The sequence below is a fragment of the Macaca mulatta genome, chromosome 16 (genome assembly GCF_049350105.2).
Source record: "Macaca mulatta isolate MMU2019108-1 chromosome 16, T2T-MMU8v2.0, whole genome shotgun sequence".
Classification (NCBI taxonomy): Eukaryota; Metazoa; Chordata; class Mammalia; order Primates; family Cercopithecidae; genus Macaca; species Macaca mulatta.
The window spans coordinates 87781141-87808413 of NC_133421.1; the positions used below are offsets into that span (position 1 = coordinate 87781141).

At 42.3% G+C, this 27273-nt stretch overlaps 1 protein-coding gene and 1 non-coding gene across 8 annotated transcripts in view; both read left to right on the forward strand.

Moving 5' to 3' along the window:
- The window catches only part of TNRC6C (trinucleotide repeat containing adaptor 6C), a 159981-nt gene that overhangs the window by 104864 nt on the left and 27844 nt on the right, over positions 1–27273 (forward strand). For 4 of the 7 annotated variants that reach the window (XM_077969426.1, XM_077969428.1, NM_001260746.1 and 1 more), the window contains 8 exon segments: positions 7050–7265; positions 10532–10698; positions 14181–14261; positions 16153–16210; positions 18333–18475; positions 20350–20499; positions 23193–23339; positions 26857–26976. In XM_077969426.1, coding sequence (XP_077825552.1) covers positions 7050–7265; positions 10532–10698; positions 14181–14261; positions 16153–16210; positions 18333–18475; positions 20350–20499; positions 23193–23339; positions 26857–26976 — 1082 coding nt within the window. 7 annotated transcript variants of the gene reach the window in all.
- LOC114673272 (U6 spliceosomal RNA) lies at positions 9725–9836 on the forward strand. Its single transcript, XR_003723994.1, has one exon. It is a non-coding gene; the product is annotated as a U6 spliceosomal RNA (small nuclear RNA).

Below are 27273 nucleotides of genomic sequence, written 5' to 3' on the forward strand. Positions count from 1 at the left end.
CACACATCCTCCTCCTTCAACATTGCCTCAATTACTGTCTCTGGTGCAAGCCAGAATTGCAGGACCTTGTGTTCTGCTGCGCATACAAAGCTATTAAGTCATCATAAAATCAGTCTGCTGTTTTACCAGTTAGTGGGATGTGGCAGAAAGGGCCAAAGTGCAAACATAACATTTTTGTGTGTTCTAAGGGAATGAAAGCAGGCCCTAAAAATACTCAGAGCCCATGATTACCTCGCGTACGCAGACATAAATATTCTGGGACACTTAAAAACCAACTTGCAGCCACACAAGAGAACATTGAATATTAATTAATAAAACCATTTAGTGAGCAACGGAGCCTCGTAGTTGGCTCTGAATCTCACAATGAAATTGAACAAGAACTTCCAGGGATTTCACCTCTGAACTCCGATTTCACTGAAATGTAGATAATTTTAGAGTTAAATATGAAGGCCATTACACAATTGATCCAAGTAAACCAGCAGCAGTGGGGTAGTGACATCTCACTGTGTCTTCCAACAGTGGCTAGAAGTAAAATATTACATATGCCAATCAGAAAACTGGCAGGGAGTCTACTGCTAATACTAATCTTCGTCTAGAATTTGTTGTGTGTTCATTTTGCTGCCTATTTGCGGCTCTTCAGAGATGCCTCTCAGCCATAGCAGGTATTCCAGCTGTGCTGGTGGTGACCCCTGTGGGCTCCCACAAGTCAGCGAAGGTTCTAGCCAGAGGCATACTTTACTTTGCATGTGGGTACTTAATCTGGTGACACTTGCTTTAAAACTTAGTTTTCTGAAACAATTATCATCTTATAAAATATAAAAGCAGAGATTGTGTGCATTAATCATGAAAGAGGCCTATCTCCAATTCACTAAACTAAAACTTGGAAAAAATTAGATTTAGGAAGCTTCTGCCTACAAAGGCGAGACGTGTATTGTTTCTCTAAGTCTCATCAGCAGCAGAAGCCAGAGAGCAGTGGCCTTCCTTCCAGATTCCTGTCCTAGGAAGTTTATCATTCTTTAGTATAAAAACTACACCAAAAGACAGTCACCTGCAGATGGAGTGAATCGCAAGATCCTGTTACAGCTCAGCTGTTTTAACATAACTTCAGAAATAGATCCCATTGACCTCTCCAGCCAGAAGTAATTCTATTTTAAGCACTATGCAGTAGTTACTGAAAGAGGAATGGTCTGAGTGATATATGCTTTTTGTGGATGTGGGATTTTTCTTGGGTTTTGTTTGGCTGGGTTGTTTTTGCTTTCCTGTGTTTGAGGGGTTTGCTAAGTGGGGCTGAACTTGAGCAAGGGCTGGGGAGTTGGGAGCCTGCTACAGAAGTAGGAAGAGATGCTTCTCAGTGCAAGTCCATGGCATGAGACACGTGAACCCCACATGCCAAGGCCTTAGCTTTAGGTACCTTCAACTCGAAATAGGTAAATGATGAAGACAGTTGAAAATACAGTGTGAGGCCGGACACAGTGGCTCACACCTGTAATCTCAGCACTTTGGGAGGCTGAGCCAGGTGAGTTGCTTGAACCCAGGAGTTTGAGAACATCCTGGGCAACCACATAGTGAGACCCATGTCTCTACAAAAAAAATACAAACATTAGATGGGCATAGTAGCATGCGCCTCTAGCCCCAGCTACTTAGGAGGCTGAGGCAGGAGGATCACCTGAGCCCAGGGAGGTTAAGGCTGCAGTGAGCTGTGGTTGCACCACCACCCTGCAGCCTGGACAACAGGAGACCCTGTCTCAAAAAAAAAAAGAAGAAGAAGAAGAAGAAAATATAGTGTGCCCCCCGCCCCCAATGCCGGTAGGAAAGAGTTACCACATTAAAATCTGTATTAATGTAGTGAAATCAAAAGTAAATAAGATGGTTTTCCTTTTCTAATACTTACTCCACATGATGACTCAATAAGGCAGGCAGAAGAAGCTCTTCTAAGGGAAGTTGCTGTGCAGCTTGAGGCCCATGGTCAGCTTCTAGAAAGGACCCCGAATCATTAACCCTCAAATAGAGTCCCCTGAATTTGGAACGGAAGTGTAAAATGCCCACCACGAAGACTTTCAGAGAAGTAGGATACTTTGCCATCTGACTATACTCTTGTATAATGAACAAATTCTTCTATATAAAGTTTCACTGTATAAAGACCCATCTTGATTTCAGATAAGAAAGTTTTATTGATCTTGCAACTATCAATTCTGCTCTGTTCCTCCATAAGCAAGTACCCAACCAATCATAGTAAATTTACATTAAGCTTAAAGGCTATTGGTATGAGTAAAAAAATTTCATCTCGTTAATATTTAGGTCAGGTTAATATTTAGGTTAGGTTAATATTTAGGTCACCTTAAAAAGCCAAGCACATAGCAAGCACTCAATAAATGCCTGATCGATTGCATTTTTAATCTTTTATCTTTTTTTTTTTTTTTTTTTTTTTTGAGACAGAGTCTTAACTGTCTCCCTCTGTCACCCAGGCTGAAGTGCAGTGGTGTGATCTCAGCTCACTGCAACCTCCGCCTCCCAGGGTCAAGCAGTTCTCGTCCCTCAGCCTCCTGAGTAGCGGGTACTACAGGTGTGTGCCACCATGTTGGCCAGGCTGGTCTTGAACTCCTGGCCTCGAGTGATCCACCCACCTCGGTCTCCCAAAGTGCTAGGATTACAGGCGTGAGCCACCGTGTCTGGCCTAGTCCTTTATCATATACTCTAATTAATTACAATTGGCCACTTTTCAACTAAACCTTTCCTCCCAAAAAGGACTGCCCATCACACTTACAAAGCCATGTAAATGACATCCATGGAACAAGCTAGAATTGATTTCTTATTTCATAGAGGAAAGAATTCCATCCACTGACTTAATTATCTGTAGTGCTTAAGATGTGATGTGCTTAACAGTGTTTAGTGAGAGAAAGATTCTCTGTTCCTTGGTCCTGTTTCTTGGCCTTTTCTCCATCTGCTGCTCATTTTTATAGCCAGCTTCCGGGTGCATGCCATATTTTCTCCATTCCGATGGAAAGATGAATGTATATTTTAAAATTGAATGAAAACTACAAAATCCTGGCTGTGTTTTATTATCCCCATCTTTGTTTGTCAATTTGAAGAAATTGAAGGGAGGTAACGATTCTAAGACCCCGTAGTACAGAAATATTCTGCAAAAAGCAGTAGTATTTGAAGGATCATTTTTAAAAGTTTAATATCAGTATTTTAAATGTAAGAAATTTGTTCTACCTCATCAATTCTAACTTTAAAAGAATTCCTATAAATTATTAAAAAGATGCCAAATTCATTCTGATGATAAACACTTAAGAGTAGAGATTGTTTTAATTCTGTGTACTTAAAATCATTTTCTATGTGCTGAAACTACTTGTTTTGTGTCAGAATTTTCTATTGCATTTCAGTTTTTAGCATCTCTTCTAGAACCTTTAGAGTGTCAGATGGTACATCCTAGTGTTTCTGTTAGGATGCAGATAAGTTGTAGTCTTGCAAGATTCAACTGAAAATGAAAATACTGGGCCAGGTGTGGTGGCAGGCGTCTGTAATCTCAGCTACTCCGAAGCAGGAGGATCGCTTGAATCTAGGAGTTCGAGGCTGCAGTGCGCTATGATCACACTTAAGAATAGCCACTGCATTTCAGCCTAGGCAACATAACAAGACCCCATCCCTATTAAATAAATATAAAAATGGAAATACTCGGTTTTTTCATTTTTTGGGTAAGCAAGTGTTCTTCCATTTCTTTCTAAGATTTTGAAATGTGATGCTTGCAAGTCGTTTGCCTTCTCCATGAAAATACTCACTAGACATTTCTGCTGCCTTTAAGAGGAATTTAAAATTCTTTACAAAAATCAATTAACTATGCTTACCACAATCTTAGTATTTATCCTTAGTTTTGACTTAAACAATTTGTAATACGTATTGCCTCCTCAAAGAGATGGAGGTCTAGAGATAAACAAATTCTAGGTGAGTTTATTATTTACCTACAGTAAATTAGTATTTTTATAGCTAATTGGGCTTTAGCAACACATAAGTTATTTTAGCTTCCCAAAACCTTGATAATTTTATTAGCTATGTTAATGTCTCTGATTTAATTTTGTCCTTTCAATTTGTAAAACTCCTTCTCCCAATATATATTATTGTCTTTCGTGTAATTAAAGTTAATATTGTAGTTAGCAATTGCCAGCGATAACTGGTTAGGGCTAACTCCCCTGTTATTGGTAACTATTTACATAATATATTGCTCAGCATAGAGCTTCTAATTTAAAATGATTTCTAGGTTGTATATCCTTTTGTTATTAATCCATCTTACTGCATTTTCTTAGAATAAAGAGTATCAAGGGAACTGATTCCATACTATTTTTAGTCAGAAAATTAATACATTTCATAATTAATGTTGTAATATCCACGTTGAGGCCAAACAATGTAAAATTGATGGTTAACTATTTGCATTTTATACTGTAAGCTTTTCTCTTGAACTGTCTCATGCTTTCTACAGTTATGACTTAAAATATTTACATTTCTGTCTCTGAGCATAATGTATCTGTATGAAAATTACAACTGCTACAAGCTGTCAACCTGACTATCAGCAGTGTCAGGTGAGCTTATGGCAGAAGCAAAAGATTAGAATTTGAAGCAAAAGATTAGAATTTGAGTTGATTTGGAAAAATAAGATTGACCTATGCAATATAAAATGTTTCTTGTACTGAAGAGTGAAGGGCATGGGGAAATCCTCCTTGTTACCTGGTGTCATAACCTCTTTTGTGCCTGTAGATAATACAGTTGGCCCTTGAACAGTTTGGGATTAGGGTTATCAAAAGTATAAATTAGGGCTTCCCAAAAACTTAGCTACTTGACCAGAAGCCTTATTGATAACAAACAGTCAGTTAACACATACTTTTTTTTTTTTTTTTTTTTTTTTTTTTGAGGCGGAGTCTCGCTCTGTCACCCAGGCTGGAGTGCAGTGGCTCACTGCAAGCTCACAAGCTCTCGGCTCACTGCAAGCTCCGCCTCCCGGGTTCCCGCCATTCTCCTGCCTCAGCCTCCCGAGTAGCTGGGACTACAGGCACCGCCACCACGCCCGGCTAATTTTTTTGTATTTTTAGTGGAGACGGGGTTTCATTGTGTTAGCCAGGATGGTCTCGATCTCCTGACCTCGTGATCCGCCCATCTCGGCCTCCCAAAGTGCTGGGATTACAGGCTTGAGCCACCGCGCCCGGCCAACACATACTTTTTTATGCCTTCAGAGTTTTATACAATAAGATAAGCTAGAGAATGGAAGACATTATTAAGAAAATTGTAAAGGCTGGGTGCAGTGGCTCACGCCTGTAATCCCAGCACTTTGGGAGGCCAAGACAGGCGGATCACTTGACGTCAGGAGTTCAAGACCAGCCTGGCCAATATGGTGAAACCCTGTCTCTACTAAAAATTCAAAAATTATCCGGGCATGTTGTTGCATGCCTGTAGTCCCAGCTACTCGGGAGACTGAGGCATGAGAATCTCTTGAACCCGGGAGGCAGTAGTTGCAGTGAGCCAAGATTGTGCCACTGCACTCCAGCCTGGGCAACAGAGCAAGACTCTGTCTCCAAAAAAAAAAAAAAAATACACACACACATATATATATGTATATATGTAAGGAAGAGAAAGTATATTTACTATTCATTAGGTGGAAGTAGATCATCATAAAGGTCTTCATCCTCATCGTCACCATGTTGAGGAAGAGGCTGAGGAGGAAGGGGGGGCCTTGGTCTTGCTATCTCTGGGGTGGTGGAGGTGGAAGAAAATTTGTGTATAAGTGGATCCCTAAAGTTCACACCCATGTTGTCAAGTGTCACCTGTGATGCCACAGGCTTCTATATGCGTCTCTAACCTGTTTCCACAAGAGACCAATTCCTGAGGATGCTGTTGCAACAGGACTTGGCAGAGGAATGAAAGGGTTCCTGAAAAACCCTCCCAGAGTACCTATAGGAACTACTTTGATCCGTAATTCAAGTCTCATCTGCCTTCTAAGACAGAAACCTCAGATCTCCCTCGCTTGTGGGTGGTACCATGGGAACCATCTGCATTTTCCAGTTATGACTTCACCTTTATGTGTTTAATCTGCCGTCTTCTCATTTCTTTGCCCAGATAAGGTGATCTGTGTCTATGATGGTCAAAAGATAAACAAGAATAATATTTCAGTATATATTTGCAACTCACAAATTTTTCTTAGAATGATTTCTTTTATGTCATTACATATAATACAATAAATAAACAAGCTTTTAACCATAGTTTTAAACTATTCTTCTAAACCCTACTGTGTTGCAAATGCTGACAATTGAATAGGCTTTAATGTTTAATGGACTTTTAAAGTTGTAAATGGGTAGAGGTCAGGAGTTAGAAAATGGCAATTTTTTATTTTTTCATTTTTTGAGACAGATTCTCACTCTGTTGCCCAGGCTAGAGTGCAGTGGCACAATCTTGGCTCACTCCAACCTCTGCCTCCCGGGTTGCCAAAGTATAACTTAGGACTTCACAAAACATAACTACTTGGTTCCTGGGTTCAAGAGATTCTCCTGCCTCAGCCTCCCCAGTAGCTGGCATTACAAGTGTGTGCCACCACACCCAGCTAAATTTTTGTATTTTTAGTAGTGACTGGGTTTCACCATGTTGGCCAGGCTGGTCTTAAACTCCTGACCTCAAGTAATCCACCCACCTCCCAAAGTGCTGGAATTACAGGCATGAGCCACAGCATCTGACCAGTTTTAAGAAGCTAAACAAGCCATTTGCAGTGACACGCCCCAGTAGTCCCAGCTACTCAGGAGGATTGAGTGAGCCCAGGAGTTGAGGCCAGCCTGGGCAACACAGTGAGTCACCGTCTCTAAACAAAAATAAATAAATAAAAAGTTTAAAATACAAAGCTAAACAAATTGGATTACATGTAATACATTTGCCTCCTTTAAGTTTTCTACTAAGGGCTATTCTAAGGATAGATTATCTTGAAATTATTTTGAAATTGAAAACTGAATTATATTTTTACTTTTCTCTGATGCACTTTCATTATTTTCTCTACCCCTTGGAACCTTTTTCAGTTTCATCAGGCTGGGGAGAAATGCCTCATGTTCACTCAAAGACTGAAAACTCTTGGGGAGAACCATCCTCCCCTTCTCCCCTGGTGGATAATGGCACAGCAGCATGGGGGAAGCCACCCAGCAGTGGTAGCGGGTGGGGAGATCACCCTGCCGAACCGCCAGTGGCGTTTGGAAGAGCTGGCGCACCTGGTGCTGCCTCAGCCCTGTGCAAACCAGGTAAGCCTAGCGTCGTGCTTGCCCTGATCTGGCAATTTAGAAATGACTCAAAGTATTGAATTTTAAAAATTAGAGTTTTAGGATACTTTCCTCATTATATTTACGCTTTTACTACAAACCAAGAATCTTGGCCAAGCACAGTGCCTCACACCTGTAATCCCAGCACTTTGGGAGGCCAAGGCAGGAGGATCTCTTGAGCCCAGGAGTTCGAGACCAGCCTGGGCAGCATAGTGAGACCTTATCACTACAAAAAAAAATGGAAAAATTAGCCGGGCATGGTGGCACACGCCTGTAATCCCAGCTACTCGGGAGGCTATGGTGGGAGGATTGCTTGAGCCCGGGAGGTTAAGACTGTAGTGAGTCATGATTGTACCACTGCATCCAGCCTGGGCAATAGAGCAAGACCCCATCTCTTAAGAAAAAAAAAAGCCAAGATTAATTTTTTAAAATATTTGCCATGCCTGATACGTGAACACAAAGGCGGTTTTAAGAGATGTCCATGCCCTCCTTTTATAATAATACAAATAAATGCAAGAATCAAAGCAACCAGCATATTATGTTTGATTCTCCTGGTAATGCCCACACTACTTCAGCAGTATTCTTGTACCTGCCACATTAAGTAATTTAAACCTGCTATTTCACTGAGCAAGAAAGATAAAGCATGTCATCTTCTTGAGATAAGTTTTTGAAAATACGTTTTACCTCACAGCAGCCTAACGTATCTTGCCATCTTGCCCTGCTTTCATCTTGTCAACAGAATTCCACTTTGGGTGGAATTCGCCATGTTTGTTTTCAAGTTATTTATCCCTAAACAACTTGAAAAAATAAAAAAATTGTACATTTTCCTCCCATTTTGTGAAAGTGTAGCAAATTTGCAGGTAATAAATATCCTTGTAAATGTCCAGATTATGTATACCACGTGGAATTCTTATAATATATGGGTGTTTTGCAATGTGATATTTGTAATATTAACATGAATATAAGATTACTGATTTAAATCTGATATTAAAATTAATTCTGGCTGGGCATGGTGGCTCATACCTATAATCTCAGCACTTTGGGAGGCCGAGGTGGGTGGATCACCTGAGGTCAGGAGTTCGAAACCAGCCTGGCCAACAAGGTGAAACCCCGTCTCTACTAAAAATACAAAACTTAGCTGGACATGGTGACGGGCACCTCTAATCCCAGCTACTCAGGAGGCTGAGGCAGGAGAATCACTTGAACCCGGGAGGCGGAGGTTGCAGTGAGGCAAGATCAGGCCACTGCACTCTAGCCTGGAAGACAGAGATTCCATCTCAAAAAAAAAAAAAAAAAAAAAACTAATTGTTCACATAACTGCAGAAACTTCATCTTTTTTGTGTTTGTTTTTGTTTGAGATGGAGTTTGGCTCTGTTGCCCAGGCTGGAGTGCAGTGGCACGATCTCAGCTCACTGCAAGCTCCACCTCCTGGGTTCACGCCATTCTCCTGCCTCAGCCTCCCGAGTAGCTAGGACTACAGGCACCCGCCGCCTCACCCGGCTAGTTTTTTGTGTTTTTAGTAGAAACGGGATTTCACCATGATAGCCAGGGTTGTCTCAATCTCCTGACCTCGTGATCCAACCGCCTCAGCCTCCCAAAGTGCTGGGATTACAGGCGTGAGCCACCGCGCCCGGCCAGAAGCAAAGTGCTGGGATTACAGGCGTGAGCCACCGCGCCCGGCCAGAAGCAAAGTGCTGGGATTACAGGCGTGAGCCACCGCGCCCGGCCAGAAGCAAAGTGCTGGGATTACAGGCGTGAGCCACCGCGCCCGGCCAGAAGCTTCATCTTTTCTTTGGACATTATTAGATGTCCTAGATATTAAAATGCAACTTTATTGCTTTTATATTTTGTTTTTTTGCTAATGCTCGCTAGTGTGTTCCATATAGCCACCACTCTGCTCAAAGTATTTATTCCATTTATATTACTTTTTGTTACAAACCTAAAGGATAGGGGAATTTCTGAGTATTTAGATTCATGTGCCATTTTGAGGCAGTGTATTCTATCTTGAGAATTTTTCCTTGGAGGCACAGTTATGTGCCTATTCTGTATGTTTATCAGCATTATATCTTCATTAAAGACCCAGCTAATTGCGCTATTACCTAGTCTTTGCCCTTCTGCATATTCTTCCAAGAAGTGAAAATTTGGGGTAATTTTGATACCGAAAATCACTTTGTATTTTAAGAAAGGAGGGAAAAACAATATCTGAAGTGGAAACTCAATAGTCACTTTGTAGTTCCATCTGCCTAAGACCTCCATCCTGCTAGTCTATAAGCGTCTCCTATGGGCTTGTTAGAAATGCAGCCTGTCGAGCCCGACCTCCGGCCTGCCACACTGCACGTGATCCAGCTGACTGTCATGAGTGGGCAGGTTTGAGAAGCTCTGCTCTGTGTCACTGAATCCTCACAGGTTTGGATCGAGCAGTGATTAAGAATCAGACAGAGGTGGTCATTTCAGCAGCACACGTACTGAAACTGGAACAATACAGAGAAGACTAGTGTGGCTCCTATGCACAGATGAGATACAGATTTATGAAGCATCCCGTTACAGATTTTCCTGCCACTTGTGATGGCTCATGCCTGTAATCCCAACACTTGGGATGCTGAGGCAGGAGGACCGCTTGAGCCCAAGAGTTTGAGACCAGCCTGGGCAACATAGTGAGACACCATCTCTATTAAAAAGAAAAATTTTGCTGGATGTGGTGGCACATGCCTATAGTCCTAGCTACTCAAGAGGCTGAGGCAGGAGGATCACTAGAGCCCAGGAGTTCGAGGTTGCAGTGAGCTATGATTGCACTACTGTACTGTAGTCTGGGCAACAGAGCAAGACCCTGTTTCAAAAAAAGAAAAAATGTACAAATTTTAAAAACCACACAGGACAATGAAATGTTTTAGGAATCTACATTTCTGTAGCCTTTTCATACCATGTAGAGATTGCCACCTTCCCTGGTGGCCCCAGGATTTGTTCTTAGCATGTTTGTGTTTCAGAATGATCTATAGTTGGTTAAGAAAGTTTAGAACAGCACAGAGTACAAATAGCTGGTGTTTGAAGGAAAAATTATATACATATACATGTTTATTTACATATGTAGCAGAAGAAATTCAATTCTGAGATCTGGGAGAAATGAAGGCATAAAAAGGTAGATTGCAGTGCATCATTTATCCCGCCTCCCCTAAATTATTTGTTATAGTGGAAGCATCGTCCGCGTTAGGAACGTGAATTTGATAAGTTCATGTTTGCTCTATTTCTAGCTTCAAAATCTATGCAAGAAGGCTGGGGCAGTGGTGGGGATGAAATGAACCTCAGTACCAGCCAGTGGGAGGATGAAGAAGGGGACGTGTGGAATAATGCTGCTTCCCAAGAAAGCACCTCCTCCTGCAGCTCCTGGGGGAATGCCCCCAAAAAAGGACTTCAAAAGGTAATGCGTACAACATTCTTAAAGATGGTATACCCTGAAAACCAAAGGTACTTCAAACACATTCAGTATCCAGTTAATCAGATGAAAAGATAGACCTGAGGTTCTCAAAGTAGTCTTAGGACCCTTGGAGGTCCCAGAGACCCTTTCAGGGGAGTAAGCAAGGTCACAACTATTATCATGCCAGTACTAAGACTGTCTTATTCATTTGAAATCTCTCTCCAGCATAGGGTAGAGGTGTCCAGAGATCTTTATTATAGCAGAGAATGTGCAGAAACAGACATGAAAATCCAGCCATTTATCTTAAACCAGACATAGAGATTTGCCAAAAGGCAAAACAATGCCACCCTTCTCATGAAAAATTAATTACTTTTTATTTTAAAATGTTAGGTTAATGTGTAATGACTTTGTTATTTTTAAACAAAATATTTTTAAATTTTCTCAGTTTTAATTTCTAATACAGTAAATAGCAAAAGACACAAATCATATAAACAAAAGTTCTTTGGGATCTTCAGTCTCTAAGAGAGTTTTATAGGGTCCTAAGACCAAAAAGTTTGAGACAGATGGTTAAGAAGTCTTAAAACAGATGGGCAGGCCGGGCACAGTGGCTCACGCCTGTAATCCCAGCACTTTGGGAGGCCAAAGTGGGTGGATCACTTGAGGTCAGGAGTTCGAGTCCAGCCTGGCTAACATGGTTAAACCCCATCTCTACTAAAAATACAAAAATTAGCTGGGCGTGGTGGTGGGCGCCGGTAATCCCAGCTACTCAGGAGGCTGAGGCAAGAGAATTGCTTAAACCCGGGAGGCGGAGGTTACAGTTGCAGTGAGCCAAGAACGCTTCACTGTACTCCAACCTGGGCGACACAGCGAGACTCCTTCTCAAAAAAAAAAAAGACACAAATGGGCAGTCATCTAGAAAAAATTGAGATACACATCTCATATATATGTGAGATACATGAGACGTGTATCTCTTTTTTTTCTGGATGACTGCCCATTTCAGTCCACATTCAGCATGACTGAATTTCAAGTAGGTCACAAATTGAAATATTAAAAATATAAAAATGTGAAAGAACATTAAAAACAATTTTGGAGTCAGAGAGGCCTATCTAACTATGACCAAAATCTAAAAGGCATAAAGGAAAATCTTTTGCGTCAATAGATAAATATAAAAACCGTACATGACAGAAAATACCATAATCAAAGTCAAAAGAAAAATAGCAAACTGGAAAAATATGTTTATAACTCATATCATAGAGAGGGCTGATCTCCCTGATACGTAAAGTCCTAGAAACTGATTAAAAAAAAAAAAAAATTCAGCCAGAAAAAAAAAAAATCACAGAATGTGAAGAGTAGCTGGTCCACAGAGAAGGAGCACCAGTGGTCCTAGACACAGACTCACAGGAAGGCAGTGCAGTTCCAGACAGCACTCAGAGATGCCTGCCATTTTTCATCTCTCAGACCTGCAGAAAGCCAACATTTTGATTTTTTTATTTAAAAAAATTTTTTTAGGGACAGAGTCTTGCTGTGTCACCTAGGCTGGAGTACAGCCTTGAACTCCTGGGCTCGAACTGTCCTCCTGCCTCATCCTTCTGAGTAGTTGGGTCTACATGTGCATGCCACTCTGCCCAACTAATTTTATTCTTTATTTTTTCTGTAGAAACAAGAGTCTCACTTTGTGGCATTTATACAGTTTTGTATTGCAGCATTTTTGTAGTAAAAAGATAAAAATGGTTTAAATGTACTTTGGTGGAGTAACAAGTTAATTGTCATTTCTACATTATGCAAAACTATTTAAAAGGAAATTCTATATATGTATTGATATGAAAGGATCACTAAAGTACATTGTTAAATGAAAAGCAAGGTGCAGAAAAACATGTACAGCGCACACCCTATTTTGTGAGGTAGGAGGAAGAAAACCGTGCGTGTGTGTATTTGTGTGTGTGCATGCATGCACACATAGTGTATTAGCTTCTACAGAATGTTCTAAATTCTCTGGAAGGGCAAATAAGAAACTGCTATGAGTAGTCTCCTCTTGGAGAGAACAGGAACTAAGCAGATGGGGCGGCATGAGATGAAAACTTTCTTTATACCTTGTTTATGCTTTTGAATCGTGTGAAGGTATTCATGTTCAAAAAAATGTAGTTTAAAAAAGCATTCAGTTAATAATCAGCAGAAACCAGAAACTAAAATCAGAGCTTTCCGCTCATGAGTAGTAGAAGTGATTACAGACATCAGAAAGAACCTTTTTTACAGTTGGGCTGGCAAATAATCCATTTAACGATGGGACCAAAAATACCAAATTGGTAAATTAAAATATTGGCTGATCTGGCTCTGGCCGCATAGTAATGATTAAAATAGCCCCCAAATAAGCTAGTTCCTTGAGGAAAGAAAGCCTGTTTGTAGAGCTCCATGTGCTCCATGGTATAACTGTGGCAGGCTCAATTGTGAAAAACACTATGAAGAATATTTTTAGAAGGGGATTTTTTTCATATTATGATAATGCATCATCAGAACCTTTGCATTTATAGGCTCAGAGGGAATGTTTTGTTTTGTTTTGTTTTTGAGACGGAGTTTCGCTCTGTTGCCCAGGCTGGATCGCAGTGGCGTGATTTTGGCTCACTGCAAGCTCTACCTCCCAGGTTCACGCCATTCTCCTGCCTCAGCCTCCCGAATAGCTGGGACTACAGGTGCCTGCCACCACGCCCGGCTAATACTTTGTGTTTTTAGTAAAGACGGGGTTTCACCGTGTTAGCCAGGATGGTCTTCATCTCCTGACCTCATGATCCACCCATCTCGGCCTCCCAAAGTGCTGGGATTACAGGTGTGAGCCACCGTGCCCGGCCAGAGGGAAGTTACTGAGAAGCCTCCTGGCTCCTCTGTGGTGCCATGCCCTCCCCCCGACACTGCTCTTTCTGTAGCTGACCTTTTTCCTCATCCTCTCCTTCACTGACATTTTCCTCCTTACTCGTTTTCTCTACCCTGTGAGCTATACGTAACAAATAGTTAATAAAACTAACAGGTTTTTTCTCTCTTTCTTCTTGCTGCCTGTTTATTCATTGGAATAAACCCCCCTCATTTTATCATTTTTCAGAATAAAGCTCAGAAAAGGGCAAAAACTGTGTAAATAATTTTTAGTAAACTTCACACAGGGCTATGTTCAAGGGAGCACTTAGAATTATTGGATAGTAAAAATAATATATATTTGTGATGAACTAAATTATCTGGGAAAGAGAAATAATTATCTTGCTTTTTTTAAGTTCATAAATTGCACACATATACCAACCTGCAAATGTACCTTGATGCTTTCCATAGTAGTAGCCATGAAATACTGTTAGAGAGTTTCTGGAATACAGCATTATTCAACGTTAATACAAAAAGATCCTGTGACTTTTAAATGACCCTGAATTTAGGCTGTCTCCTATTTCTGGAAGAAATGCATTAAAATATAGCTCATGGACTTTCCCCTTTCCCACACTTTGTTCCAGGGCATGAAGACATCTGGCAAGCAGGATGAGGCCTGGATCATGAGCCGGCTGATCAAACAACTCACAGACATGGGCTTCCCGGTAACTGCTGTCATATTTTACTGCTACCTACCATGCTTCCCGAAATGAAATGCGCTGATTGTTTCCTCTCCATGTTTGCTCTGTGTGTCAGAAGGCACCAGGATTATTTGAGGAATGAGATATTGACATCATCTAACTCTTGAATCTCCTTTTTACCTGGGTAGTTTGGGTTAGGGATCATTGCTTTGAACTACAGCAAAGACCCACATAATTTCTGTCAAAAAGGGTGTGAGAGCCTTTTCCTAGAAAAGAAAATGCTGTTTTTTTGTTTTGTTTGTTTGTTTGTTTGTTTGGAGACAGGGTCTTGCTCTGGCACCTAGGCTGGAGTGCAGTGGTGTGATCAAGCAATCCTCCTGTCTCAGCCTTCCGAGTAACTGGGACTACAGGCGTGAGCCACCATGCTCGGCTAATTTTTGTATTTTTGGTGGAGATGAGGTTTCACCATGTTGGCCAGGCTGGTCTCGAACTCCTGGGCTCAAGCAATCTGCATGCCTCGGCCTCCCAAAGTGCTGGGATTACTGGCATGAGTCACTACGCCCAGCCAGAAAATGCTGTGTGATTTTTAATTTTCATTGGTTTTATACAGTTTTATGTTTACTTTTAATTCATAATTAAAAGTGAATTTCATTAGTGTATAGAGTATATTGACAAAGATCACAAAAGAAAACTTGGTATAAAGTACTAAAGTTTCATATCCAGAAAAAGTATCCTAACCAGACCTGCTTAGTTCCTAAGTTTCCAGTCATATGTAGGGAGAATTCATATTGCAGAGCGTTCCCCTGAAAATACCACAGTCTGTTCAGTTCCTGAGATTGGATGGCAGTTCAGATGACAAGGAATGTTGCCCATATTCGCCATGTATTCCCTTCATGTGCCTTTTTTCAAAATCCTTATTCAAATGAATGTTTATATTTTAATTACTGTAGATGCCTTTTAAAAAATGAGTCCAGAATGGCCTCCATGTAGAGGAAGAACCCCATCCTTCACATTGGGCACAGGCCCTCTGCATTGGGCAGGGCATTGTGTTGGTGGCCCAGGCTCTGCCTGTGTGAGTGGGCAAGAGGTTGACCATGGCCGCAGCGTGTCCTGATTTATACTGTCTGAGTTATCATGGCACCCTAGCGGCTTCTATCATCCCCTGAGATTACTGTGTTCCAGTCATAAATTATCAAAATGAATCTACTTGTTTTGTTTTTCTGTTTCTTAGAGAAAAGTTGTTGATGATAGAGCCTAGAGTTGATGAAGTGAGAAGTGAAGCTCTGCACTCCAACAGTGACTGACATAGTTGCTGGGACTAGAGAGAGGCATGGAGATGGGCCCATGACAGGAATCCTGTCCTAGGAGAGCATCCTGTCCTCATGGCAGGTGTCCTTGTCTGTGGCCCTGCTGTCTTGGCATAGATTGCATCTTTATGGAATCAGTGCTACTCAGTGTTGTACAGAATGATTTTAGGACCAGACACGGTGGCTCACGCCTGTAATCTCGACACTTTGGGAGCCCGAGGCAGGAGGAGGACCACTTGAGCCCAGGAGTTTGAGACCATCCAGGACAACATGGAGAGAACCTATCTCTACAAAAATAATACTAATAGTTACATTTTTAAAAAATGAAAATGATTTTAGGAGTACTTACAGGGTTTTACTGTCACTCTGCATTTTGTTTCCAAAGTGTTAAATACACATGCTTTACTTTGAAAATCAAGTCAATACATTTTCTTATTACAAGTATTTTTAATTCAAAAGACATTGTCTCTAACTTCAACAGTGAAGAAATGTATTTCCAGTTCCAAAACCTAATAACTATGTCTTTAAGTTGATAGTAATTAAACTATTTGTAAGCTTTCCTTCTGTTAATTAATGTGCATTAATGAAAACTCTGTTTTCCTACTCAGAGAGAGCCAGCCGAGGAGGCCTTGAAGAGTAACAATATGAATCTTGATCAGGCCATGAGTAAGTCATACAACATCCTTTTTAAAAAGGTACCCAGCTGTGAAGTTTTACTTTCCAGAAGCATTTGGTTGTAGTCATGGTTTAATGGTTGAATATGTCCTGGGTAGACAGGACCAGGCCACAGTGAAAGAGCAACCACACAACAGGCTGGAACCACAGAGTGAGTCTCTAGGGACTAGTGGACTTTGGAGCCGAATCGCCAATACCGTAGTTGAAGCATGTTGGCTTTTCTCAATATTTTCCCGTATGTTTTAAAGGGAGGTAATAATGACACTCTGAGAGACACTGGAACCACACACTGGACTTCAGTGGACGCTGAGTGCGTTCCTCATGCCTTGCCCCAGAGTGGACTTGCCTAGGGGCCAGCAGAAGCGTCGCCTTGCTGGTTGAGCACCAGCTCTTGTTGAGAGATAAGATTTTCTGTCAAGGAACAAGCAACCCTAGTTCTGGAGCTGCTTTAAAAGTAATAATAATGTTAAATATTTACATTTAAATATAGTTGATTCTTATTTTCTTGGTGGTTATGTTCTATAAAGTCACCACAAACACTGAATTAATGAATACTGAACCAGTGTTCCTAGGAGACATGGGGTTGGGTTCCTAGGAGACACAGGGTTGGGTTCCTATGAGCCTTTGCTCACAACATTTTTGTCAACCAGTCAATATATAACCTTGTTTTATATGTTTTTCTGTTTCAAGACACCTTATTTAATATTGATATATATTTCTCACAAGTAATTATATGCCATATTTGTTAATACTAAAACATTAACCAAGAAGGGTGTACCATTTTTCTGACCCTGGATAATGTGACCATAAATTTATTTGGCTTTCAGACTCATAACAATGCCGTCCACTACACTCATGAATCCACAAATTTAGCTTCTTTTCCATAGCTCTATCACATGCCCAGATGTTACTTGAGTACTTCTGAGCAGCCTCACATACAGGTCAGTGAATTTTCTCTTCCTTTTTCTGGATGTACCATGTCATTGATTCATGATCATTGAACTCAGGGCCAACAGTGCTTTAACTCATGCCTACATGAAACTTACTTGACACACATACTTCCTCCGTAAGGTGCTTTACTGCCTTCTTGAGCTTAAAAACACAAGACAGCACCTCAGCCCCACATGGGGGTACCATTTTAAACACCAGCATCCCTGCAGAAAGCACAGAAATACGAAAAGCATGACAATAAATGAACGACAAAAAGGACGCTTCTTTACAGCTTGAGATCTGAGGCTCAACCTGAACTGGGAACATGAATGTTGGGCAACTCACATTTTTTTGCCAATCTGCACATGTCCACAAATAACCACAAAAGTGCTGCAATTATCGATTTGGGGGTTACAAATTTTAGCAAGTAGGACAGTTTTACAAGTACAGATTTCATGAATAATGAGGATAGACTGCAGACTGTCTAATCGTGCACGTGCGACATGTGGTGCAAACTGCCAGGGTGGGACAGAGCAGGGTGTGCTGCAAGAGGTGAATTCTAACTCCCTAGAACTGTGGAGCAGGATGGAGGGTGGGCCAAACACACACTAGTCATTAAGCCAACAGAGCCATGAGAATAGAAACAGTGTCTGTTTTGCACAGTATTGTATCCCCCACATCTGGAAGAATCCTTGCAGATACAGGACTCGGTGAATGGAGAGGCACAGCCATGAAGTAGGAGAGGAGCTGTTGCAGACAGAATAATCGGGAAGGCCCCTGCAAGAAAGTGACCATTGAGTTCACCAGAAATGAGGAAGCAAGCTGTATAGAAAACTAGGGGAGGGAGTGCATCCCAGGGAAGAGGACAAGCCGAGCCCCTGAGGACCAGCCATGGCTGGTGTGGCTGCTGCAGAGAGAGCAGAGGAGCGGCAGGGCCAGATCAGAGAGTGCAGGAGCCATGGAAGGATGCACGAGACCAACCCCCATCCCCTGACCTGAATCCTTGGCAGCCCCTTGTCGGGCTCAGCCCTAGCAAAGCCAAGGGCTGTCTCTGCCCCTGGCTTCCCTGTGTTTAAAGGGGTGGAGGGTCTCCATCCCTCCTTGAGGCCTTAGCTGGTGCCTGTCTTGTGCTCAGCACTCACTTGTTTTGTTTACAGCGTTGCTTCTGTTTGTTGTGCTCCAGGCGCTCTGCTGGAAAAGAAGGTGGACGTGGACAAGCGTGGGCTGGGAGTGACCGACCATAATGGAATGGCCGCCAAGCCCCTCGGCTGCCGCCCGCCAATCTCCAAAGAGTCTTCCATGGACCGCCCCACCTTTCTTGACAAGGTATGAATATAGGTGGTTTTTTGTTTTTGCTTTTTTAACAAGAGGAGTTTTTCATTTCAACTGTGTCCTTAATACAAGCCAGATTAAAAATTTGCTGGACTGTAATACTTAAATGACTTTTGTCCATTTTTTTCTAACATTATGAATGTTGAACTCAAAGAAGGGAATGTCGTATTTCATGTGATGTTACTGAGAATGAAAAAGACTGGGATTGAAAATAGATTTTCATTTTTATTGTGTGATCTTGGCTGGTTTTCTGCTTCAATTTGTCCAGTGGGCAAGGATCATCAGATTTCCATTTTAAAACACAAATATCTCATTTTAAAAACACAGATCTTCCCTTTGGAAATGATGTGTTACATGTTTATCCTCAGGAAAAGGGATTGGAAGTGGTGGGGCTTGGGCACCCATCTCTGGCTGCCCCTTGTCAGTTGGCCACATGAGTGACCACAGCAGGCGTCCGTGGAAAACTCCCTGAATGTTTAGCAAGTCCAGTCACAGCTCAGTCCCCAGTGTTGTCATGTAATGATGTCCCCACTCCAGACTGGTGTGACTACAAAGCGGAGAAAAGCATTGCACTAAATTCAATGCAAACATTGAGCCTTGAAAATAAAATTGAAGGAAGGAAGGACACATTTAAAAAAAAAAATCACCAATGAAAGGAGCCTGGATGTGGTGGCTCACTCCTGTAAACCCAGCTGAGGTGGGTGGATCACCTGAGGTCAGGAGTTTGAGACCAGACTGGCCAACATGGTGAAACCTCATCTCTACTAAAAGTACAAAAATTAGCGAGCATGGTGGCACACGCCTGTGATCCCAGCTACTTGGGAGGCTGAGGCAAGAGAATTGCTTGAACCCGGGAGATGGAAGTTGCAGTAAGCTGAGATCGTGCCATTGCACTCCAGCCTGGACAAGACAGCAATACTCTGTCTCAAAATAAAAGAAAAAAAACAATGAAAGGAAAGGCTCACAAGCAAAGAATATCAGAGATGGGACTTGATCTTACTCTCAGAGTCCTCCAGCACGTGATCTGCTTCAGCTGCAGCTGTGGGGTAGCCCAGGGTGAGGCTCACATCCTCGTCCTCGTCCTCGTCCTTCCCATCGCCAGTGTGGACAGAGTTCAAACTCATAATGCCCAGTGAAATTGGAATTACAGATAAATAATTTTTGAAATCATACTAAAAAATTACTGTTCATCTGAAATTCCAGTGTAACTCAGCATCATATATTTTTATTTGCTAAATCTGACAACCCTAAATTGGGACCCTGACATTTAAAATATGGGATAATGCACAGGCTGGTTGTGATGTTAGCTGACATAAATTTGCAAAAGACCTGGCACATAGCATGACCTCAATAGATGTAAAAAAATAATAATAATAATAATAATAAGGTTCTATCTTTTATAACTTACTTTTATAACTCACCCTCTTCTTAGATTACACTCTATGAAACTGCTGTGTTTGTAGGTCAAAAACAAATGTCACAGAATTCAACCTATGTATACCTACAGCTTTGGTAATAACTTCTCAAAAAGAATCTGTTTATTTGAAAATGGTTGTAAAGTGCTTGTTGCCAATGCCTCCATCCTTCCTCCGTGCTCCTACCTGTTAGGAGCCAGTAGTTAGGAGAATAGTAGCAGCTAATATATGTGTTTGTAAAATACTTTTAAACTGAAAACAGCATCTTAATCCTATTTCTCTTTTTCTTTTTCCCCTCTTGCTTTTGCCCATGTTCTCCATTCCCTTATCCACACTTTTTTGATCTGTTAATTATTTATCCATCCATGCCTCCTCTGTTTCCTTGGGAAACTGTTTGGTGCTTTGTCTGCTGATGGACACTGCACACAGCTCACCCTTTCTTTCTCCAATCAGGATGGCGGCCTCGTGGAAGAGCCCACGCCTTCACCGTTCTTGCCTTCCCCAAGCCTGAAGCTCCCCCTTTCACACAGTGCACTCCCCAGTCAGGCCCTGGGTGGGATTGCCTCCGGGCTGGGCATGCAAAACTTGAATTCTTCTAGACAGGTAAGGCTGTTGGGAGAGAGCAACACGTGGCCTTTTTTTTACCTGCCTTCTAAAAAATGTGTTTGAGACATAAACTTTCTTATTTGTAGTTAATACCTCTATTTTAAAATATGACTGAAAATGTACAGGTAGTTGAAATAGTACCAGGATTTCCCTTCAAGTGACTTATTGGAGTCAAGGGTTGAAGTAGGAAATGCTTTAGTTATATTTATTCTTAAACTTAACTAAAACGTGTTAAGTTCAGCACCCTTGGTCTAACTTGGGACTGGCTGAAGTGATGATGTGTTGCACAGTGGTCTTTGGCTGCCAGATCCATCCAGAGGTCCAGGTAGTCCCCAGCCTCTTTCCTCCTGGCAACCAAAACGTTACATCTGTTGATCTGTGAGAAAGCACCACATTCTCCCCCTTTTTCCCAGAAATAAAGATGACATCTCTTGCAAGGTGGTTCTCAGGAGTCACACTGGCATTTTTTTCCAGACTTCAGCACTCTTTGGGTACAGGCGGAGATCACCTTTCTAAATCAGTTACTAAAGGAAGAACCTGAGAGTGTCGTTTGCCACTTCATCTTACTTTTCTCATATAGACTCTTAACGTGAAGTGTTGTACCAAAAAACATATGATCCTTTCCCATCCCTAGGACATCCCTTCTCTCTGATTTTCTTAGGGATGAGGTTGACACACACACACCCCTTGGAGACATGTCTCTAAGACACTGTGACATGTGGTTGGCCAAACAGCCTCTGTGTGCCCATTGTCCCAGTGTTGTTACCAGTAGTGCCCTTTCCACTCACCAGCGCCCAGCTGTGTGATCCTGGCAATCTGACATTACCCCCATGGTGGTGATGCAGTGAGACCTCTCATTTCCATTGTTCTGCCAGCTTCAAGTCAGCAGCCCAGCTAGGGTGTGCACTGGGGTTAGTTCACAGCTGTTAGGTTCACAGAAGGGGGTCTCTGCCAGTGCCTCTCAGGCGGCTCTTCCCAAGTGAAGCTGTACAGTACCTTACCTCACCTATTTGTCAGGTAACTCATTACACAGAGTGAAAACTACAGCTACAATATCTTTATCATAGTTAATACAGAATTAACTACCTGAATTTGTCAGTTCATTCCATTTCAAGGTTTATTGAAATAATAACTATATTTCCTGTTTGAAATGTTGCCGGCCGGGCGCAGTGGCTCAAGCCTGTAATCCCAGCACTTTGGGAGGCCGAGATGGGCGAATCACGAGGTCAGGAGATCGAGACCATCCTGACTAACGCAGTGAAACCCCGTCTCTACTAAAAAAACACAAAAAACTAGCCGGGCGAGGTGGCGGGCGCCTGTAGTCCCAGCTACTTGGGAAGCTGAGGCAGGAGAATGGTGTAAACCTGGGAAGCGGAGCTTGCAGTGAACTGAGATCCGGCCACTGCACTCCAGCCTGGGCGACAGAGCGAGACTCTGTCTCAAAAAACAATCAAAAAAAAAGAAATGTTGCTATCCTCTTAGATTAGTAATCCCCACACATTATTATTATTTAATTTTTATCACATCGTTTTGGAAATGTATATTATTCAAATAACCGTATTCATGTTGCTATAGTGTGTGAAACATTGTATGCTGGTAGTTTCTTTGAATGGGGTAGCCTTCTTGTTGTATAAATGACACTCATTAAAAATTCACTTGGGGTTGAGCGAGGTGGCTCACACCTGTAATCCTAACACTTTAGGAGGCTGAGGTGGGTGGATCCCGAGGTCAGGAGTTTGGGACCAGCCTGGCCAACATGGCAAAACCCTGTCTCTACTGAAAATACAAAAATTCAGGCCAGGCGTGGTGGCTCACACCTGTAATCCCAGCACTTTGGGAGGCCGAGATGGGTGGATCACGAGGTCAGGAGTTCAAGACCAGCCTGGCCAACATGGTGAAACCCCGTCTCTACTAAAAATACAAAAAATTTAGCCAGGTGTTGTGGCGGGTGACTGTAATTCCAGCTCCTTGGGAGGCTGAGGCAGAGAATTGCTTGAATCCAGGAGGCAGAGGTTACAGTGAGCCGAGATCGCACCACTGCATTCCAGCCTGGACAACAGAGCAAAACTCCGTTTAAAAAAAAAAAAAAATAGCCAGGCGTAGTGGCGGGCATCTGTAATCCCAGCTACTCAGGAGGCTGAGAGAGAAGAATCACTTGAACCCAGGAGGCAGAGGCTACAGTGAGCCAAGATCACACTACTGCACTCCAGTCTGGGTGACAGAACAAGACTCTGTCTCAAAAAAATTCTCTTGGGTACAAGTTGACAGTGGTAGGAAGTAGAAACGATTTTGCAATCACTTAAAATAGATCATTTCGGCCGGGCGCGGTGGCTCAAGCCTGTAATCCCAGCACTTTGGGAGGCCGAGGCGGGCGGATCACAAGGTCAGGAGATCGAGACCACAGTGAAACCCCGTCTCTACTAAAAATACAAAAAAAAAAATTAGCCGGGCGCGGTGGCGGGCGCCTGTAGTCCCAGCTACTCAGGAGGCTGAGGCAGGAGAATGGCGTGAACCCAGGAGGCGGAGCTTGCAGTGAGCCGAGATCGCGCCACTGCACTCCAGCCTGGGCCACAGCGTGAGACTCCGTCTCAAAAAAAAAAAAAAAAAAAAAAAAATAGATCATTTCACCCTACCTCCAAACAATGTTTAATGCCTGCCTTGGTAACATGTCCAATTCTGTCCCTGTACAGATACCGAGTGGCAATCTGGGTATGTTTGGCAATAGTGGAGCAGCACAAGCCAGGACCATGCAGCAGCCGCCACAGCCACCAGTGCAGCCTCTTAACTCTTCCCAGCCCAGTCTCCGTGCTCAAGTGCCTCAGTTTCTATCCCCTCAGGTCAGACCCACATCCAAGCAGGACTAAGCAACAGGATGTAGATGCCGGTTTTTCGTGGGGTCCTGTGTTATCTGGAAGTCACTATTTTAAAGTGAGGGCTGAGTTAATCCATGTTTAAGAGAAGGCCTTCTGGTTTTTAAACTATAAATTAATTTTGGACTATAAAGTAGTAAACTGATTCTCCTGACCCAGGAGACATTTTCAGAGCTTGCTCCTTGGAATGCCTCAGCCACCCAAACTAACATTTGGCATCTTCCTAGTCAGAAGCAATATTGAGGGGAAAGGACCTGCCCAACACAATCCTATTGATGTGCTTTTGTCCCAGTCTTTCTCGAGAAAATTATTCAGATGAACCCAGTGAACTGTCCTAGTTTGGTGGGAGAGGAAAGTGACATGCTGTAGTATTGCTGAGGATGTAAAAGAAACCCTTAGAAGCAGCCAAGGACTGAATCATGCTTTAATGAGAAACTAAATGTGATCTTATATAATAGTATGTATATTATAGATTTTCAGTTATGTTTAATATTCAGCATTAGATCATTTTTGCCAATAGAGATGGGTTTTTTTTTTCTTTCTTTCATACCTTTTTAGAAGTGAACCGTAGAGATTGTTAAGAAAAAAAGGTTGCCGGGCGCGGCGGCTCACGCCTGTAATCCCAGAACTTTGGGAGGCTGAGGCGGGTGGATCACCTGAGGTCAGGAGTTCAAGACCAGCCTGGCCAACCTGGTGAAACCCCGTGTCTACTAAAAATACAAAATTAGCCAGGTGTGGTGGCGCATGCCCGTGATCCCAGCTACTTGGGAGGCTGAGGCAGGAGAATCGTTGGACTCCGGGAGGTGGAGATTGCAGTGAGCCAAGATTACGCCATTGCACTCCAGCCTGGGCAACAAGAGCAGAAACTCCTTCTCAAAAAAAGAAAGAAAGGAAAAAAGGTCAAATCGAATTAAGGAAAAGGATATTGCTGTTTTGCATGGCTCTGAGGCCTAATATATATCAATTGTTGTTGTTAATATTGTTTATTTTTAGCACATTTTACAATTTTAGGCTTTGGACCAAGTTTCTAATTACAGTGTTAGTTCTTACCCCTTATAAGGTATTTGATGATCGATGGTATTGATAACATCTTTGCTGTGTGGGTAACTCAGGGCTCTGGTAATTCTTCCCACGTAATTCTGATGTGAAGGTTGACTGGAGCCTGCCCTGAGGGAGCAGCAGCATCTTGAAGTACTTACCACATTCTCGCATTCTTATAGCAGAGAGGGAAAAAACTGCTTTCTTCCCCAAGAGACCTCTAATATCAAGAAGATAGTTAAGATTTCTGAGGGATCTTATTTTCAAACTGTCCCAAAAGAGAACGTGTTAATTTGTCAATCTTCTATTATTCATAAAATTTAATTTAAATGTGTTCAGTTTGTTGGAATATAGTGTCTTAGTCCATTTGGGCTGCTGTAACACAATACCTTAGACTGGGTCATTTACAACAGCATGAATGTATTGCTTGCAGTTTTGGAGACTGAGAAGTCCAAGGTCAAGGTGCCAGACGATTCAGTGTCTGATGAGGGCCCGTTTCTCATAGATGGCAACTTTTATGCATCCTCATGTGGTGGAAGGGGTGAGCGGGCTTTCTCAGGCCTCTGTCATTAGGATGCTAATTCCATTCATGGGGGCTCCTGATCACCCCCCAAAGGCCCCAGCTCTTAATACCACCACAATTAGGGTTTAGGTTTCAACATAGGAATTCTGGGGGAGGGGGACACAGACATTCAGACAATAGCATATGGGAAGGTAATGCTAGCGTACGAAAAAGAGCAGGATGCACTAGGCACTGCACTGAGGGTAATTCTCACTCTATAATTGTTCAAATCCAGGTTTGTGCACTGAGTTGATAGTGGACAATTATCAGTGTAACTAATACATTTAACTATTATCAGGTAATAAGATAAAAGTTATTAGATAATAGTTAAATGTATTCGTTAGAATATAGGATAAGCTACTATAACAAAGACGCCTCAAAAAACAGTAGTTTAAACTAGGTAGACATTGATCTCTCTCAGGTTACAGTGCAGAAAGAAGCAGTGCAGGGATTGGGGGCAGCTCTGCCACAACCACTTCCCAGTAACAGGGAAAAAGGCAACACTCTTGTGCAAGTGGCCTTGAAATTGCACACACCACTTCCAGTCACATCCCACTGCCCAAACCTAGGCCACAGCTATACCCAGTCTGAGAGGCAGTAGCAGAAGAATCAGTTTGTCTTACCCACACAAAGCAAACCAGCATGTCCCAAATGGCAAGGCATCTGTGTGCCATCTCACTGTTTCTTCCATATTTCCATGTTACCTGTAAGTACTGATAGGAAGGACACAGAACCTTGGAAAGTTCATTTATAATTAAAGTATTTGGAGGATGAGATCTCTGAAGACTTCCCTTCTTCCTTCCCTCCTTTCTTTTTCCTTTCTTATTCTTTACTTGCTAACTACTAATATTAAAATGTCCATACATTTTTTAATGGCCTTTGACATTTCACCCATGAGACAAATATAATTATTATTGCGGGATCTGGCCGGCAGCCCGCAATGCAACAGGGCTCTTTCTTTGTTCCCAGGCAGATTGGCAGGTCGAGAAATAAAAGATACACACGAGATAGTGAAAGCTGGGTTCAGCATGTCACCGCCTTCTGGTCCTGCGATGCTGCCAATGCACTGGATATACCAGCATTTATTATTAAGTTTAGTGAGGGCAGGGTAGGTTAGTGAGGGATATAGGGTCGTTTGATTATGAGGTGAGATGATCACATGGGATGAAGTAATTCTTTAACATAATATCAGTATGCAGAAGTAGAGTATACAGAGATAAGGATTTACAATGTAGTGTGTGCATCAGCAATTTCTAACAGAGCCTTAAAACAGAAACACAGTCTGTCCATAACCTATGTTTAGTAAGATACTAATCAGTAGTAATAATTGCAGCAAAAGCTTGTTGCAAACAATCAATAGAAACAGGGCATGAAACTATACAACTGGTTAGACCACAAATTCTCAGAAGGGAGTATGCCTTAACCCTGAAGAGACCTAGAAGAGCCATGGCAAGCAAGATAAGGGCATTTATAACCCTATCTTATCCATATGAACAAGCATCCCTCATGTGTCCGTTTATAGGCTCTCCACAAGGGTTGTATTCCATTCCCAGAGCTATGAACATCTGCTTTTCTGGGATAGGAATCTTGGTGATGTGAAACCTCCCTGACTGCGCGTCCGTTGATAGGCTCTCTGCAGTGGGAAGCACATCACGCACTGTTGGCTCATTCTGGCGGCCCAACCTTGCGTTGTCTTTATGCAGTCCTGCATGCAATTTTGTATTTACAATAATCAGGGGCATTTATTTTTTTTCCGTAACAGTAGTTTCCGGGGATCTCCCTACAAATTATCACTTAATCATTTTTGAATTTTGAAAAACTACATGGGCAAGTAACTATTTTAACAGAGATACAATGGCTGATCGCATATTTTTTGTTAAACAGGTTCAAGCACAGCTTTTGCAGTTTGCAGCAAAAAACATTGGTCTCAACCCTGCACTATTAACCTCGCCAATTAATCCTCAGCATATGACGATGTTGAACCAGCTCTATCAGCTGCAGCTGGTGAGTGGACAGACCCATGCGAGTTAGAGCACGCAGGCCGAGTGCTCTCCTGGTGCCCATGCAGATGCACCAGTGTGGCGCACCACTGAGAGCAGCAGTTGTGATAATGTTTGTCTTCACATCGGGGATGTCATTGAGACTGTCATGAAGTATTTAAACTCTTCATGAGTTAGGAAGTTCTCACTCAAAGGTGCCCTTACTAAGTTTTGTAAATGTTTTGGCCCTTTGTTTTTGTTTTTGTTTTTGTTTTTGTTTAGAGGCAGCATCTCACTATGTTGCCAGGCTGGTCTGGAACTC